This window comes from Pithys albifrons, chromosome 3 (assembly GCF_047495875.1).
Source record: "Pithys albifrons albifrons isolate INPA30051 chromosome 3, PitAlb_v1, whole genome shotgun sequence".
In the NCBI taxonomy this organism is placed as follows: domain Eukaryota; kingdom Metazoa; phylum Chordata; class Aves; order Passeriformes; family Thamnophilidae; genus Pithys; species Pithys albifrons.
In genome coordinates this window covers 7,411,461-7,429,522 of record NC_092460.1, presented here as the reverse complement: position 1 = coordinate 7,429,522, position 18,062 = coordinate 7,411,461, and the positions used below count along the sequence as shown (strand labels likewise).

Sequence of the window (18,062 nt, the reverse complement as noted above, 5' to 3'; positions counted from 1 at the left end):
TTCTCAAGTTATCTGGCCAGGGAGGATGTCTCTGGAATTGTAACTGCCACAAACGCTACAGTGTCACATGCAGCAGGCAAGCAATTATGTCTCCTCACCATCATTTGTATCACATAGAAACAGTCCCGCAGCCATGCGAGCCCAGGCTGCAGACAGGCATTCTCGACTCCATGCAAGCCAAAGGAGGTGTCTGCTGTATTGAGACCACAGCTTCTGAGGCCAGTAAATACTGCCTCAACCTTCTTGTCCCTGGTTGTTTTCCCACATTCACCCACTGTGGCTTCTTTAGCTCATGAGCTCTTAGAAACCAGCTTTAGTTCAGCATCTAAACAGCCCCTCTCACATCCCATCCTGTGACTAGAGCTCTGTGGATATAAACCATAAGCAAAGGTAATGAATCTTCCCCCACAAAGTCCTTATGGCCTTGTAAAAGTTTTCCATTGCCTTTTGGGCAATTTGGTGCTTCAGACTGTAAGGTCAACCACATGGAGAGAATCTGGATGGGAACTCCCTGATTATAGCTTCTCTGTCCCACTTCTACCAAAGCAGGGTGCTGTGCTGCACTGTCCTAGTTCAGCAGGAGGGACCAGCTAACCCTGTGTGGGGGTGATCAAAGCTGTGTATTCTACCCCCTCTATTCATTCCCCAAGGACAATGGGCCATTAGCAGCAGCTGCCCAGGGAGCCATTATCACCTTCACACCCAGCCTGAGGGGGGCGGAGCTGCTAATGGGCCATCAACAGCTCAACACCCCCTGGCTCCCAGAGTCAATCACCCATTGTGTGAGTCCCCGCCCAGGGGGAGGGACTGAGTGCTCCCTGAGGGTACATAAGTGGTGGGTAAGAAGACCTCGGGTACTTCTCGTCGGATCCAGAGCAGCAGCAGGACCTTGACAGCAGGAGATCACCGCTCTCGCCCAGACCACAGCCCTCGCCTGCACCAACAGGTTTTTCTTTTTCTTTTGCTCTGGACTTGGGGGAGCCACAGGGGTCTCAGCACAAGGGCAAACAAACCCCCTTGGGTTTGTGCCCCAGGACACTGGGTTATACTGCTGGGGTATTGTGAGTTGAAAGCAATTTCCCTTGTGTGTCAGTGTTGTTATAATAATATTATTATTAAATTTTAGCTCTGACTTATAATCTCTCTCGTGGTGAGTTCATTTTCCCTTGCTGGTTCACCTTCAAACCAGCACATGCACCTATGTCAAAGCTATGTAGCAGACGAAGGCACTGCTCTGCATGGGCTGGTGCTCATGGCAAGGCCTTACTGCAGAAAGATGTCCCCTGATGCTATAGCCTGGATGTCTCCACATACATGCTGGCAAAAGATGGAGACAGGACAGCAGCATTTACCTGGGTATCTGTTGGCCTAGTTGCAGCATTACACTCATTATCATCCACCACTGACACGTAGGTGCCCACGACACACTTCACTGCTCTCATCTGGTAGCCTTGGCCACAAGTCACAGTGCACTGTGAGAGGACAGACAGGAGAAAAAAGTGCTGGGTCTGAGTAGCTGCTTTGGTTAGAAAGTATTAATCAGTCCAATCTGTATTTAGGCACGCAGCAAGAGCAGGAAAAATAAAATACAGCTTCCCTTCTGGTTTCTCTCCACTTCATGCATTTCAGCTTTAAATTAGGTCAAAGTTTTAACTCACTGCGCCCACCAGTGCCTCACACGCTTCACTTGCTTTCTCGGGAATGAAGGTGCGAGCATTGAAATGATTTACTTTGCTGCACACAGTAGAATCAGAGTCTAGTAGAACCTGCATGATATCCTCCTTTAAAACTGGTTGTTCAGCCCCATGGTAGCATGAGCAGCTAATGAATAATTTTGCTGATGGGAAATATGTCTGACTGGGACAACTGGTCTGCGTTTGTTGCTGTTTTTTAAGTCAAGAGCTAACAGCTTTGTGGAAAAGCTGATGCCAGAACACTCTGGGAGAAACAAGCAACTTGTATTTTAACAGAAAAAAAAAGTTCACCAACCCAGAAACGGGAAAACATTAAAAGCAAGAAAAGTTATTCAATGGGGGCAGCTTTTCTGTGAAAATTAGGCCATGTATTTATGTGCCTAAATATGGATTTAGGAGCGTAACCTTGGAAACCCCTTTTTTGAAAATCACGGCCAATTTAGTATGACAGAGATTAAATTTAGCACAAAGGGCAGGTACTGTTATTGCTGCCTATCCGCTGAACCCAAGCGGCCAGAGGGCTGCTTTGGTGTGCAAATCAATTAGCACAGTTATGCTGCTGAATTTGGATGAAAGGGCAGCTCCCAGCCTCAGCCACCCTCACCCAGGTCTCACAGGCTCAGAGTCCCACAGGGCTCTGCAGTACCTGGCCCCACGGCCCCACTTGCCACGAAGCACACTCTTGTTGCTGGCACGTCTGCACCGACTCCGGCTTTGTCTCGGGATCGCAAAACCTGTCGTTCAGTCGATCTTCTCCAAACTGGCACCAGGTCTGGCGGTGCTTGTGCCCTTTTCCACAGGTGACCAGGCACTGTGAGGAGAAAAGTGCGAGCTCAGGCGGTGCCAGGGACATACTGTCAGGCTCACCATCTGCCCTGGCACTGGAAAACAAACCTAGAGACCCACTGCAACCACTGCTTAAAAAAAACACAATAGTGCTGAAAGGCAGCTGTTTAGCTAATGATAATGTCGTGGAAGACAGGCAAGTGTCTTGCAATGAGAGGGGATTGCTCCTAGGAGCTGGTTCAGAGCAGAGACTGAGGCATGGAGAGCACAGTCAGGCTGACACCCTTCAGCATGGGCAAACTGAGCCCACAAAGGCTCTTGACTCCAGCAGCTGTGAGACATAGAGCAAAGGCACAGCACTGCCCTATGTGGTTTCAGCTGTGCACAACGGGCTGCCAAAGGCTTGTAAAAAACTTGCTAGGCTCTGGGTGTGCATGTTAAAGGTCTCGGCTTCTGTGGGCTGCAAGCACCTCTTCTACTGCCCTAGAGTGGCTTAAGCTGCCAAGCAGCTCGACTCAGAAGACAGCAGTTTTGCAGAGAACAATCCCTGTTCCACTTAATTGGTTTCATTAAGTCCTAAAAGAACACAATTCACAGAAACAGCAGCGATTTGGCCACAAAGGTGATGAGCAGCCTTTGAAGACTGCATCAGCTCCCCCAGTCCTGCTGCAGGAAAAGGCCTATCAAGACACTGTTTTGTTGCATTGCAAAGGGCACCGGCAGCAGCAGATGTAATAAACAGTAAGGAGAGGCTAAGCAAGGCATCAGTAGGGTGAAATCTTGCCCTCCAGCGACAGCCAGAGCTGCCAGGGCTTCTGAGGACAATATCAAGGGAAAATGAGGGCAGAAGGTATTTTTCTTCCCAAAGTTATTAGAGAAACCATGGAAAAACTGGGGAGAAATTACTGCAGAATTGGAGAGGAATTAACCCCCACCGTGGCTTTGCAGGGAGGGAAGTGGACACTTGACCATTGGTGACAAGGCCAGTGACTTTGCTGCCTGTCTGTGTACAAGCTTGGACAGACCTTCTGCAAGAGGCACTGGGGATGAGCAGGTACAGAGATACCCCTTTGCAGGCACCAGCCCCTCAGGGTGGAGGACCAGCAAGGTGAGACCACACTGGTGACCAGCACTTACCTCAGACCAGTCGCCAGTTTTCCACTGAGGGCACGAGAAGTCGCTGCACCGCTGCACTGTCAGCTTCTCCTGCTGACTGCACTTGCTGTCATCCAGGACGTCATTGTAGGTGTTCACGCACATGGCTCGACGCCGCCGCGTGCCCCCACCGCAGCTCTTGGAGCACTGTGAAGGACACAAAATGAGCAAGTATTTTCTGCACCTCCACTGCTATTGCTTTCTCCCTCTTTGCAGTCAGGACTGTGGAATGACTGCTGAAAACCTCCAGAAGAATAATTTGTACCTTAAGTAACAGGCTGTTACTTTATGTATTCCTTTAAAAAGCCAATCTTGCTAAAGCTTAATAAAATGTCGCAGCAATGCATTTCACAAATTCATTTCAGGTTATAACACCATTATTACTTTTACAAGTGTTGCCTTTCAGTTCTCCTAAATGGCTGCTGCTCATTCTCATTTTAGGAGAGATTAACTCTCTCTGACCAGCCAGCTGCCTGCCATGCCCTCCCTGGAAAGCCCTGGGCTTGTTAATCTCCCAGTGCCAGGCCTGCATTCAGAAATTTTCTTTTCATGCAAAAACTAAAATGTGTAAAGGAAATAAATTTCAAAAGTCCTCTGCTGATGGTAACATGACTTCCCCAGCTCCAGACAGGGGTGATGGCTTTGATGGGAGAAGACAGCTAGCAGGGCTTAGGGCAATGAAGACAGACATTGGGATGCTTAAAAGCATAAATTAATTGCAGGGGAAAATAAGGAGTACTTGGCTGATTTATACTACAGTGTCCTCGAGAAAAAGCAATGGAAGAAGAATCATGGCCAACTTTTGTGGTCAGCTTTTATATATATGCTGTTTGCAACCTAAACAGCCCAACAGACTCCTGTGCAAGGAGGAGACAGTGTTGGCTGTGCCACTGAGCATCCCTCACCTCAGTCCAGGCCGAGTACCGCCACCCTCCTACATTACAGTCTCCAGTGCACTTCTCCCTCGTGCTGGGCTTGGCCTGGCTGCTGCAGAAGCGATCGTCAACCTTCTCTATCTTGCCCTCCAGCCTGCTATACTTGGAGCAGTAGATCTCCAGGATGCGGTAGCCCAGCCCACACTGTGCCGTGCACTCGCTCTTCCTCGCAATGTGCCACCTGTGCCAAGGACAGCAAACATCAGCTGTGGGGTTCCAGGACTCTGCAGGTAACATGCTTGAGGGTGTTTGACATAAATAAGGAATATATGCTTATGAACTGGAAGTTTTAGCTCTTTCTAACACTTCCCAATGCTTTATGAATTCCAAAAATCAGAGGCAATTAATCCTGGCATTGCTCCTGTCCCAGGCCCCTCTTGCAGATTGCAAAATCACACTGTGACCCAGCCAAAGTAGTGAGGGGAGACTGTAGCTATACATGGAGCAGTGGTTTGAAGGCTTTCCACTCCATGTTCCCCTGCAGGAGTGCCACCTCAGCCTCCCAAAACTAAAAATTGGAAAATATGGCACCAGTTAAGGACCCGCACAGGCTTGAGAAAGGCATTCCACATGGAAGGACACTCACAAAACAGTCTCAGCTCTCTAAAGGACACACAAATTACTTGATACAAGACCCTTGAGCCCCAGTGGTGTCAGCAAGGATTAGAGGTGTTCCCTCTCGACAGACAGATTTCCATTCTGCTGCCTCCTTCCTGGGACGGACAAGGACTTGTGCTGGTGGCCCTCAAGGACACACCTGGGGATATTCCTGTGCTTCACATTAGCCCAATTCTGGCAAGAGATGGTGGACATGGATCTAAGGAGGTGTTGGAGACCCAGAAGCCAACAGGAGCCTATTGCCCCTCATACCTGGCAGGGGTGTCCCCTGGGGGTCCTGGGGACCCTCAGGCTGTTGCCTGTGCAGGGAGTGCAGTGCCCTGCTCCCAAGCCAAGACAGCAAACTTTGGCACAGCCCAGAGAAGAATAAGATCAAGGGGATTTGGAGTCAATAGCTCCTGACTGGTGGGAGCCTCACATCCCTGCCTGCTTTTCAAACTCCTTTTGCCCTTCTCAAGTTTCCAACCTGTTGCAATGGCAACAGCTGTTACCGCGACAACCCGACCCTGCACAGCCCCAGTTTAACAGAGCCAGAGAAACCCCTCGGGAAACTCGGCCATCTGAATTGCTTCACCAGCAGCCGCTTAATGCCACCATATTTAAGCCCCAGAAAGGAAAACAGATTGCTTTTTAAAGGCAAATGGGTTGTGATGATTTAGGCTGTGCTCCATCAATTCCAGCATGCCGGGAATTGTCTGGGGACAGCCACAAACTCGTTCAACACTAAAGCCTATTCTTTGCTTTAAATAAACGATGATAAATCCAACTCTTAGATACTTCTTTGCTTTAAGTATATGTTTTTCCCTCTTTGCAGGCTGTTTGTAGGATGGTGCTGAACATTTCTGATCCAGGGAGATGCGGATTTCAGGCACTGTATTGCACAGGGAGATTTTCAACATGAGGAAATTTTTTGTTATAGTTAGTCCTAATTTAATCCAACAAGAAAAATGTGAGAATGTACAAATGTGCCTCTCAAAACACCACTAGTGGATGACAATTCCTCTTGGCTGACAAAGAGGCAACTACTAATCCCTTTTCTTTTTCAAAATCTAACACAGGCTGGTGAGAAAAGGAATTATGGTGTGAGGTGAAAGGAAAGAGTAAACAATAAATACACAATGTAATGTATATATAGAGGTGAGCAGAGTGCACCTTAATTCACACTCTGTGTTACAAGGCTCAGTGGAGGGGTCAGGCTGTGGAATTCGATCGCATCGCTGGTCCGACACTGTGAGCTGGTCTGACTCTCTCTTACACACAGGTTTCCTTTTTCGTTCTCCTGCACAGAGAAAACCATCACATTGTTAGTCATGCAGGAAAGTGATCAATTCAGTCATTTCTCTTACACCTTTATAGTAGCATTTAGGAGATGTTTAATTGTGTTTTTCTGACTCTTTCAGAAACAGGAAGGGGGTTAAGACTAAGCAGAGCAGAAGGTGTTTATTGCAGACAGGAGGGACACAGGGCAGAGACCTGCAGCATCCCTGCAAGGATGGGCTCTGAGTGTTTAGCAGGGTGGGCACTGGCATGTGGCAATGATTGGGTATCAGACCCCAAACCAGACACTGATGACTTTTCCAGCCTTAGCAAATATCATGTAACCTTTTCTGTGCTTCAGCTTCCCCACCTGCAAACCAGGTTGTGAGGCTCACCTTGCTCAGAGGGGCTGTAAAGTGCCCTGCTCTGAAACCCATAAGCACCTTGTAAGATGTTACCTACTACTGAAACCCAGTGACGTGATCATGCCTATAATGTGGGAATCTCAAATAAATCAAACAGAGAGGATCTGACAGCACTGCCCAGACCCCAAACGAATCCAGGACAAAACTCAGCATTTTCAAACACCCACCTTGGCAGAGCTTACTGCAGGACTGCCATGGGCCATGCTCATTCCAGTAAAACTGCTGAGGTTTGTCCTCAATGGGAATATTAAATGTGTAACGAACGTCAGGATTGTACAAATTGCCCACTGATAAAACCTGAGAGGAAGAAAAATGAAGCAGAGTAAACCAACAGAAATCACTGCCCACTATTTTCAGTCCAATAATGCTGGGCAGACTTTTCCATACACACAACATATACTTCACCTGAAGTGTTATTTCTTGTTCAATCCGATCTGTAGAATTAATCCTTTCAACAGTATTATCCGATCCACTGTATTCGATCACAGCATTCCCAACTTTGATTTCCCTTTTAAACATACTGACGACAAAGTCTCCATTTAATATAAAGTCTCCTTGACTGTTAGATAAGGCTGCATAGGTGCAAAAAACAAGAACTAAAGAAGCAGAATTAACTCATACGTACGTAGTAATGTGGGTCATGCGCTCTCAGTGCTCCTTTCCATTGGGGGTGGGAGGAAAAGCTCCCTGGCACTCTTAAGTAGAAAGGATGTAAAGAGAGCAGCAGAGCTCTTGCAAACATTGTTCCTTCTCCTTTTTCCATTGGAAAGCCTCATTAAAATAAAGGCTGAGTGTCTGAAGTTGTTGCTGAACAGTTCACCCATAACCCAGGGCAAGAGATAGCCAAAATGCTGCAGTATGGAGTACACATACCACAAAAATAATCCTGCCCAAACCTTTTCATTAGCCATGTGGATAGAGGGTGGCTTCCCTGTTGTTTTCAGGTGTGTTCTTAGGGTAAAAGTTTGTACCCTAATTACTTAAACATAATTTTCTAGTAGATAATTTCAGGGAGTTTGGTCAGTATCTCCCCCCCTCTCTTCATCTCCCTCCTCTCCCCTTACTTTTTATTATTCCAAATCTTAAGGTATGCGAAAGCACTGAAGGCTTAAAGCCTAAATGCTTTATAAAAGGAACAGTTTCCTGAAAACAGCAGTCTGCTGCACAACTTCACACTAATACGATTATGTAGCTAATTTCCTAAGTTAGTTTCCCCACCATTTCACCCATCACAGCTACCTTACTACAAAGCCCCTGTACTGAAAAATCTAAACTTAACACCAAAACACCAAAGGCAAGATTTTTCCATCAAATAAGGGAGATAATGAAGCAAAACACTACTTGATAGCAAACAGACATAGATGAAGAAAAACTTCACAAAGCAGAGGCTACACTCAACCAAATCCCACACTTCGGAGGCTTTAATGTTATTAGGCAGTAGTAAAACTCACTAAAGGATTCCCTCCTGTTTAGTGTATCTCCTACAACTGTAGGTACACATCTTGGACTTGATGACAACATCAAATTCCTCCTAAATTGTTAAGCAACTACAAGGTTCACAGTACTAAGGGCTCAAGATTTCACACTCAGTGAGCTGCAAAATAAGTGGATACATGCACACTTCTCATTTGTTTCTAGTCAGGCCTAATGCAAAGAGATGCTTTCCCAGCAATATTAAAGCAACATTAAAGAAGATTTGACTTCATTGCTTCCCAAGAAGATTAAAGGCCCTCCAAGAAGAGCTGAGAAGTTTGGGGCTCCTTCTGGAGTGAACCAGTTTGAATAGGCACAACATGGGGAGGATTGTTTTTTCCAGGAGAGAGGGATAATAAAACTTAGCTCCCTTCCAAAGAGGAAAAACTATCACATCACAGTATGGGGTTTTTTGGGTAGTGATGTGCATTCATGCTGCACCATCTCATTTCACTGCTGTGAATGTGCAAAAACGAAGTGATGCAGCTATACATGCACAGAGAGCCCTGCACGGTCCCAACCTGGGAATGGGGACAGGGAACACCGTTCAGCCTTTTGGCTCAATAAAGGGTCCAACCTCATGGATGGTATTTCAGAGCAACAGCCAAAGTTGTCAGCGCTGTTTCTCTTTGGTGCATGATAGTCTCCTCTACTTCCTTCTCAAGTGAGTCCTTTGATGGGTTAGTGACCACCAGCATAGTCCTGTGTTTAACATACCCAGTTACAGAAATTTTGCAAGATAAAACAAGATGAAGTGCCCTGTTCAGAGATGTAAATACAGGACCCTGTACTTCTGGAGCACAGTTGGTGGTGCCAGGCACAGGGCATGCAAAAGAGGAGACCAGAGACTCTAAGGGACCCCAAACAGGACTTAATGGCAAAACTAGGCTTCAACTGGCAGGTGTAACATCAGTCATAATGTGCATTTGTGTTATCTCTGCTATTAAACCCAACCAGAACTATGGGGTGAGTTACTGATCAGCATGGTGAAAAGGAGACTCAAGGCCATGCTAGAAGTGTATGTGCAAGAAGAGTAGTCTAACAGAGCACCATGAGCATGTTCATCTGCCTCGAGAGACACACCATGGGTTAGAGAAAACAGTGGCTGTGAAAGTCCAACAACTAAAGGCCATGTTATTATTAGGTTTAAATCAAACCAGTATCTTTCATGCAGGGTATTTCTCTATGGTTATGTATCACTGTCAGGCAGGGACAGGAAAGGCTCAGTCTAAGTGAAATCAGAATTATTATTCTCAGAAGATTACAAAATAATTTTTTGTGACTCAGGTCCCACCCACAGTCCAGGCTCAACAGTCCTTGCCAGCCCTCGACACACCCTAAGGGAATATTTCTTATTATCTGTGAACCACCCAAACTTTGCATTTAGGATGGCATGCACAAAAAAAAAAGGAAGAAGATAAGGCTGAATGTTTGGCAGACATAGATAAATTCTTGCCAAGAAAACATTTTGCTTAAATGAATTCTTCATCCTCCCTAACAAAGAGTAGATATATCAACACAACCAGACAACAAGGCAGATTTCTGGACTGAAATAAGGACTACAACTCACCCAGGTAGTTGTCATCCTCTGGTTTCCCTGAGTAACTGTGCTGACGCACATCAATATTAGTTGCACCAGCTGGGATACGAACCACAACATTATAGCCTAGGAAAGATTTAACAGAAAGTCAAGGCTATTACACAGACATTTCATTTGCTTTCAAGAGGGAAGGGAAATGAGCAAAATTACCTCACATTATACAAACCAATACTTTTCATTTAGGGATAGCATAAATAGTTATAAAATGGAATATACTACAGCTAGAAGGATTTTGCATTTTATATCAATGTTTTTGTAGATTAAGTGTGGTAATGGCTTTTATAGACCCACATTTTTCACTGTAAAGTTTTTAGCAACAGATTCTTACCATAATGCACCGTGTTAAATGTGCCCGCAACAGTTTTGCATGAAGAATTATCCCCACCACAAACACCACATTTATCTCTTCTTGCTTTTGAATTCAGCACATGATCGCATCCAGCTTGCTTTAAGAGAAAAATTGAAAAAACTAGATTGAGCAAATACAGACTACAACAGCGTTTACAAACCTCCTAATTAAGGCACACAAAAGCTGTGTATGCAAAAGGCTGCCATGAGACAAATTGTTTTGCTTCCCCACATTTTTCCACTAATTTACAGTGTGGCCATCCCACTAGGTTTTCCAACAAAAGCCTTTTTTACAAAGCACAGATCAGAACTGCTGTTTGCACCAGGCAATGCCTTGACTAGAGAAAAACTCTTGCATCAATTGTTCCCATAGAGAAAATTGTGAAAAATAATTGTGAAGGGAAATGTAAAGGGCCCTGGGGTCTGATCAGGAAGAACTGTGGCAGAGCACAGAAGGAAGCATCATTTGGATTTAGGCTCAGACATCCACAGCCCTCAGTAACTTAGGGCAGATGCGTAAACAACCTCCCCTTGGGTGTATCCCAAGAAGAGCTGGTGAATGGTCTAGAATATGAGTCTGATGAAAAGCAGCTGAGGGAGATGGGGGAGCTCAGCCTGCAGAAAAAGAAGGCACAGGGGAGACCTTATGGCTCTCTACAACTCCCTGAAAAGAAGTTGTAGCCAGGTGGGGGTTGGTCTCCTCTTCCAGGTATCAAGTGACAGGACAAGAGGAAATGGCCTCATGTTGCACCAGGGGAAGTTTAGATTGGATATTAGGAAATAATTCTTCACCAAAAGAGTTGCCAAACATTAGAACAGGCTGCCCTGGTGCAGTGGTGGAGTCACCATCCCTGGAGGTATTTAAAAGATGCGTGGATGTGGCACTCAGTAGACATGGTTTAGTGGTGAACTTGGCAGTGCGGCATTAATTGTTGGACTTGATGATCTTAGAGGTCTTTTCCAACCTAAATCCTATGATTCCATGTGTGGCTTTTCTGCAAATCTGGCAGTTGACGCAAGTTCCAGACCAGTTGGGGCTTGCAGAGCCTGAAGATACTGCTGGCAGCCCCTGAGTGAAGAGGACACACCAACAACTGTCTGGAGCACAGTGCAGAGGTGCCATCCTGCCGTGCAGAACTGCAATGCCCCTTTGCTGAAGGGGGTGGAAGATGCTTACCCGGCAGAGGCCCTGCACGCAGATGTCGTTCGTGTCGGGGCCGCAGGGCGTCCCGTCGATGACGCGGTCCCGCAGCTGGTAATACGCCGTGTTTCCCGCCACTCGGCAGAACAGCTTGCACCGATCCTTCATCAAGACTGGGGATGGGAGGGAGGAAAATCAGAAGTATGCCATTCAAATGCCATCACTGTGAGGCGGTGATGCAGGAGGCAGGATCTGCATCCCCCCTGGCCACTTACTGCCGCTGTATTTGGGAACCCAGCGCACGTTTGTGGGCAGCCCATTGATGTTAAAGTGTTTCCCATCGAAGTCAGCACACTGCTCATCCCGGAAATCCTTCTTCAGCTTTGAGCAGGGTTCGGTGTTGCAGGATTTAAACTTCATGCGACGACCCACACAGTATTTCCCACCATTTTTGGGCCTGCAGAAACAAGAACAGGCTGGAAATGAGATGAAATTTCAGTTCTGCCACTTGTTTAACACAGTCAGGAGTTGCAACACCATTTTGAGGGCTCTGTCTTAGTGCATATCTTTAATTAATATCCTAGACCGGCAAGTAAGAAAGGCTATGCAGGTGTCTAACAAAAAAAGGCCATACATGTGATGCTAAAGGGGGATGAAAAAGGGCATAATTGCTTTCTGCTGAATGACAAAGTTGTGAGAGAAGCCAGAGATGAAGAGCAACATCTTCCTCCCCAACTGAGGATTTATTGTCACACTAAGGGATTCCATTCAGGACCATCCCTCCACCACCACTTCAGTCCTATGGATTTGGTGGCTGAGAGATTGCATGTGATCTGGTGGGGTGCAAATAACATAAACACCACAACAGAAAGAAGAAAGGGCTTCCTTCCCTGCAGAGGCTGAAAGTCCAGACAGCACTTAGTCCTTCTGGATTTCTAGCTCCAAATGTTAGAAATGGTAATGTTGGACACTTTGAAACAACTTATTTCCATGTATTCCAGAAAGCATCAAGGACTGCCAATAAATACTTTACCCTCAATTTTACAGCAGGATGACAGTGGTATAAACGGGGGAGAGAGAGATACCATCCAAGCCACATAAAAGCCAGTGCATAAGCCTAGGAGAAACTGTCATTTTGAATTTCCTGACTCCCAGATTCAGGGCTGTAGTCATAAAACTATTTTTGTCCTCATATGTAGCCTTTGCCAGAAAACAGATCACTTTGGGGACTGGAAAGGCGTCTCCTGTTCCAGCTGCTGTCAGCAGTGGTGAAGGATTGAGTTGCAAGATGCAAACGAATGAGTGATAAATGGGAACTACCCCTGCCTTAACAGAGAGATGCTCACTGTCATCTGTCCACAGTGCATGCAGCCAGCACCTCTAACAAAAGGGATAGCACGCCCTTGCACATGCATGAGGGTCTCTACACACAGTGAAAAAACAAGTTCCTACAGCTGAACAGAAGTTTTTAGCATCTCTACACATCCACCACCCAGAAAGCCCAGCAGTGCCTTTTCTCTCACAAATAACAATTCTTCACTTCTATCCTAGAAGACTCTTTGCGACTTAAGTAGCAGAGTTCCTGTGAAACAAATGGGAAGACAGAGGCACAGAACAGCTTGCCCTTGCTGAAAGACTGCCTGAAAGGCAGGCATACTTCCCATCACTCCATCAGCACCACACTAGGGATGCTCACATGTTTTGCAGAAGGAGTTGCCTTCTCGAGCAGGTGCAGATGAGATGCTGAGAACTACCAGCTACACACATGGGATTTTTCCTGCCAGCATCCCCTCCATGCTGAGATCCACACTGCTGTGGTGCAGACCCCTCCAGTCCTATCCTAAATGCCAAGGGGTATGATTTGCCTTCAGGCACAGCCTGGAGCAATATCTGATAACATCAGCTCTACCTGCTCTGAGGGCAGCTCTCACATGCCATCTGGAAATGAAATGAGTGTCACTTGCAAAGGTTTCTGGTGTTTGCAATTAAAGCAAGTACCAGTGATAAAATGTCCAAGCAACGACACATCACCCAGTGCAGATTCGTAATTATAGCCTGATTTTACACCCTTCCTGGTGGAGCAAGTCTAAGCCTGGTTTCTACTGATTTAGCCTATTGTCCATCTTGTGGCAAACAACTTGAAATAATTTGATTACACATGGGACCATTTCAGAGCTAACCCAGTGCAGCAGCCACTGTGGATACACCACAAACTCCTCCCGCCTTGCAGGCACAACAGTAATTGCTGGGATTTTGCCACCACTGGAGGCTCTCCTGTGGACTATTCCCAGAGCCCATCCTATTCCCATGCAGGCACATTAGCTACCTCCAGCTGCAAAGGGACATCTTGACAATCTCACTACACGGCATACAGGGAAACTTCATAGCTGTGACAGCAACACACTCTAGACCTTGGTAAGTCTGTGTCATCCACAGGGGAGTTAAGAGGATTCACTATTTTCAATCTGAAAGCATTTAAACCACAGCAGGACTGTTGCAGTTTGACAGAGGCTCTAAATTATACAAACCTCTAAGAGAGCATTTCTTTAAAAAAATTGCAGTTAGAATATTTTTATGGTAACCAGATTGCTTCCAGTATAAAGAGATTTAATTAAAATGAAACTTTAAAATATTCATTTAGTTAAGAAAAACTTGTAGGAGCCTTTTGTTTTTTACAGGGTATGTCTAAGTCCAAAGATCCCAAGCTACTGTTCAGTAGCCTCTTCTCTAGATGTGACCCCTAAGACTGACATAACGTTGACACACCATAAGCTGAAGGATGCTAAAACTCGCCATTGTGTTGTAAACTGTCAGTTTTCTAACTGTGGCATTAAATCTCCTCGCAGACAGTGCTGGGGGCTGAAGCCCTCTCACACTTCTGACATTTCAAAACGGCTTCAAAGCACCCTGACAGTTTTAGGGTGTTTTTAAACCAACACTGCTTTTCACAGAGTCTGAGGAAACAGGAAGAGCTGACCCTGAAAAATGAGTCAGCCTCATGTAACATTGATTTTCAGCATCATGAAGAAATACAACATATTTCACTCTATGTAATATTTTTATGGATAATCAACAAGGTATCACAAAGATGGAAGTGAAAGCAGTATATGCATAGAAACCTTCTTGTTTTGCTTCATCTTCCCTTCTCTCTGAATCATCTCTTTGGTAAACTAACAGCTGGCATGGACCCGCTTTCAATCCAGCATCATTCCACTTACAAGTTCCTACACAAATCCCAATGCTGCTGCACTCCTCACAGAAGTCCAGAAACTCTCAGGCTCAGGGAATAGTGGGGTCTCATTCCCACTCCCACCCTAACAGATCTTAAATATGTGATGCTTAGTGCATCACCTGCAATCACTAACCTTGAATATTTTCACTTGCAGACTTTGTGGCAACACCAAATTCCCAGTGGTCCAGGACCACCATGTACAGACACTCTGCCAAGAAGTGCTATTTTGGGGCTGCTTTGCACCTGCTCAGCCCCATGGGCAGCAGCAATACCTGGGAGCACAGGCAGCCATAATGAAAGCCCCCTGGAGAATTAACTGCAGGGCACGTGTGTTCATCTGCACATCTGCCCATGTACCTGTCCTCATGCATGACTGCAGAAATATCTATGAAGCTCTAGTGTGCACAGATCAGTTTGAGATATCCTTGAGATACCCTGGGAAGCCCTGGGACTGGGAATTGGTTGGTGTGCTGCCAGTGGCAAGCACAGTTATCTACAGATGTGTTTACATGCCATGCTCAGACAGCTTTCAGCACAAGTGGATGCTTTTGTGATGGACTAAAATGTGAACGTAATCCAACTCACATCCAGAGATAACACTCTGCCGTCCAGAGAGTCATTCCAGAAAATAGGTCTCCTGCTATTGACACCTTATCAAATATGCCCTTTTCCATAATTCTGCAGCTATGTCTTTCTGTGAAAACCAGGGCTGGCACCACAGACCCTCTAACATGACACACCACAGCCATGGGCTTTGTCTACCAGCCAGGCTCAAATTCCCACGTGCCCAATCTCAGTGGGAAGGATCTGGTTGGTTGGTGAATACATTCCTTCAGTGTATGACAAAACACAGTCTGCTGCCATTCCAGAGGCTTACTGCTCTCCCTGCATCCCTGCAAGATATTCATCCATGTAGGTGTCAGAGCACTTTACAAACAGAGGCAGCAGCTGCAGCCTTACTTTCTGTACCATGGTGGGAATGGGTGTCAATTTCAATGCTGGATGTAACACAATTTTTTACTGGATGCAAGATCGCATTCCAGATCCCTGTGCACAGAAAAAGCTTTAAAAAGCAAAATTATTTTTGAATATAAAGGATTTACTGACATTTTTTTCAGACCTTAATTGAGGTATCCAGGTCGGGTTTGCTGCCTTCTACAAGAGGAGAAACTCTGTATACCTTTTACATACTTTGAAAAGCAACTGAGGCAGGAGAGTACCCAGTGGAGTCTCATTCCTATTTGCATTGTCTCAGCTGTCCCAAGATAATGGGGACAGAGACGGTGGGAGCTCACACTTTGATGTCAAATTACAGGCACAAAACAACAGTCAGTTTGAAGTTCTGTGGACTGTGCTGGGACAGACAACTCTTGGAGGCCATGTGAGGGGATGGAGAAGAGAGGCCAGTGCCAGCACATGGCTCACGAAAAGGAGCCTGGAAAGAACACCTTTCAACAATAAGCACAGAGGATTTCTTGCAGGTTGGTGCCAGGCATATTTAGGTGCTTTTGCAAATCCCAACCAAAGCAATACACCTCCCAAAGTACCAAGATACAAAACACAAGCTATCAGAGAAGATGGAATTTAAAATCCTTTGGCTAGCTTTTAGGATGAAGGAGATTTTTCTATCACAAAATGCTATCAGTCCAAGCAGATGCCCTTCTAGAGGATGGAATACATCCCACTGACAGCATCCAAGTTTTGGCAGCAGAGCTATTTTTGCACATGGAAATACTTTGTCTCTCCATGGCTACAGGAATACCATATGGCATGTGCTGATTCAGCACAGCCAGGGGAGAACCTCTTGGCACTTGTGTGTTTCTTAGCATTGTTTTAATTACCATGCTGGTGTCCTACTCCTTAAGGTTCAACCCTTCTCCTTCAACACTTGTCCAGTCGCACTCAGCAGCCTCTCCTGTCACTTCACCACTGGTGTCACAGGTACAAGTTATCCCTTCTCCCATTAGCAGTGATCAAACTGTCATTGGCACATCCCTAATGCCAACTTCCTTGGCATTAAGCCATCCAACACCAATGATGAGAAAGAGGAATCAGCCTGCTCAATACTTTCAAGACCCCTCAGTGCAACCAGCTCTGCAGACCACTCTCTTCTGTCTCAGTCCTAAAGGAGAGTCCAGAAAGTCTCCAGACCACCCCTTCTCCTGTAAAAACCCAGTTACACAGAAATCAGCACAATGAACAATTTATGTAAACAGGCTGTTTTCATACCAGTTGCTCAAGCTATTACTAGTATTTTGCCAGCTACATATTTGTCTCCTTGAAGCCCATGGCCAAATTCCCTGCCATTTCAAAGAGTGCAGGATTTTGCATTCCAAGCTCACAGCAAACATTTTTGAGAGCCACTTTTAAATAGGGCACAGATTTCTACTGAGGTTTGGCTAGTCTGCACCAGCTGACATGTAACTATATAAAGGATAGATGCAAAAGCAGCCAAAAGCTACAAAACCAGCCAAAGCAGGAGTAAAATGGTAGAAAATGGTTTAAAACCTGTAGGAACAGCTGCAGAAGCAGCCAAAGCAGGAATAAAATGGTGAAAAAAGGATATAAACACAGCTCCTTCCTTTCTCCCTCCTTTCTGAATCACAACTTTGGAGGAATTAAAACGTCTCTGGAAGTTGGATCCCAGCTGTGCCTCCACAGGAATACAGGAGGCAATAAACCCGTGCAAGTATTAGTTTTTTGCTTCCCTCATTCTTGAATGAATCCCTTTTAAGAGCACTTCATCTACAAACCAAACCTGTGGCTGGCTCCTCCTTGGTTCTCATCCTGCATTATCCATGCCAGGCAAATCTACCCTTTCTCAGGGTAGAGCCACCTGTCCCTGGGGCACACAGGAATTGGGGACAGACAAAGAGGATTTGTGCCCATTTGGGCAAACTGGCTACTTTTCCCCATTTCACCCACTGGCATTTCCCCTCCGTGCACTTACTCGGGCCTGTTGCACTCTCGTATCGCCGTCTTTATGCCGCCGCCACAGGTCCTTGAGCAGGTCCCAAAAGGGCTCCATGTCCCCCACGCTCCGTCTGTCACCGGTGCCTCTCGCTCTTTGGGCACACACATCCCAAACCGGCAGTGCTGAGGCAGAGAGATGTGGGAAAGTGGGTTTGCATCGCTATTGCATTCTGAGCCGACCAACAGTGACCAGCCTGGGCAATGACTCAGGCTCGCTTACTTCTCAACTGCACACAATGATTTTGCAAACAAATAAAGCTGAACTTCTTTGTATCTTTTATGTCATCCCCCACATTTTAGTTTCTCTACACCCTTTAATGGCAAAGTAAAGCCAAGGTACAGAGAACATGGAATGACTTATGGGATGAAGACTGAGAACAACAGCAGCCACTGAATACTCTCTGGTGCTGAGCAGCACAGCAAAG

The 18,062-nt window shown here is 45.9% G+C and overlaps 1 protein-coding gene across 3 annotated transcripts in view; it reads right to left on the bottom strand.

The window, feature by feature from the left end:
* ADAMTS9 (ADAM metallopeptidase with thrombospondin type 1 motif 9) overlaps window positions 1-18,062 on the bottom strand; it is an 83,692-nt gene that overhangs the window by 40,602 nt on the left and 25,028 nt on the right. For all 3 annotated transcript variants that reach the window (XM_071550315.1, XM_071550316.1, XM_071550317.1), the window contains exons 12-23: window positions 17,615-17,760; window positions 11,708-11,889; window positions 11,469-11,605; window positions 10,272-10,389; window positions 9,914-10,009; window positions 7,276-7,442; window positions 7,038-7,167; window positions 6,341-6,467; window positions 4,541-4,751; window positions 3,618-3,782; window positions 2,341-2,505; window positions 1,353-1,472 (exon numbers count right to left, since the gene is read on the bottom strand). In XM_071550315.1, coding sequence (XP_071406416.1) covers window positions 1,353-1,472; window positions 2,341-2,505; window positions 3,618-3,782; window positions 4,541-4,751; window positions 6,341-6,467; window positions 7,038-7,167; window positions 7,276-7,442; window positions 9,914-10,009; window positions 10,272-10,389; window positions 11,469-11,605; window positions 11,708-11,889; window positions 17,615-17,760 — 1,764 coding nt within the window. The remainder of the gene's footprint in view (window positions 1-1,352; window positions 1,473-2,340; window positions 2,506-3,617; window positions 3,783-4,540; window positions 4,752-6,340; window positions 6,468-7,037; window positions 7,168-7,275; window positions 7,443-9,913; window positions 10,010-10,271; window positions 10,390-11,468; window positions 11,606-11,707; window positions 11,890-17,614; window positions 17,761-18,062) is intronic.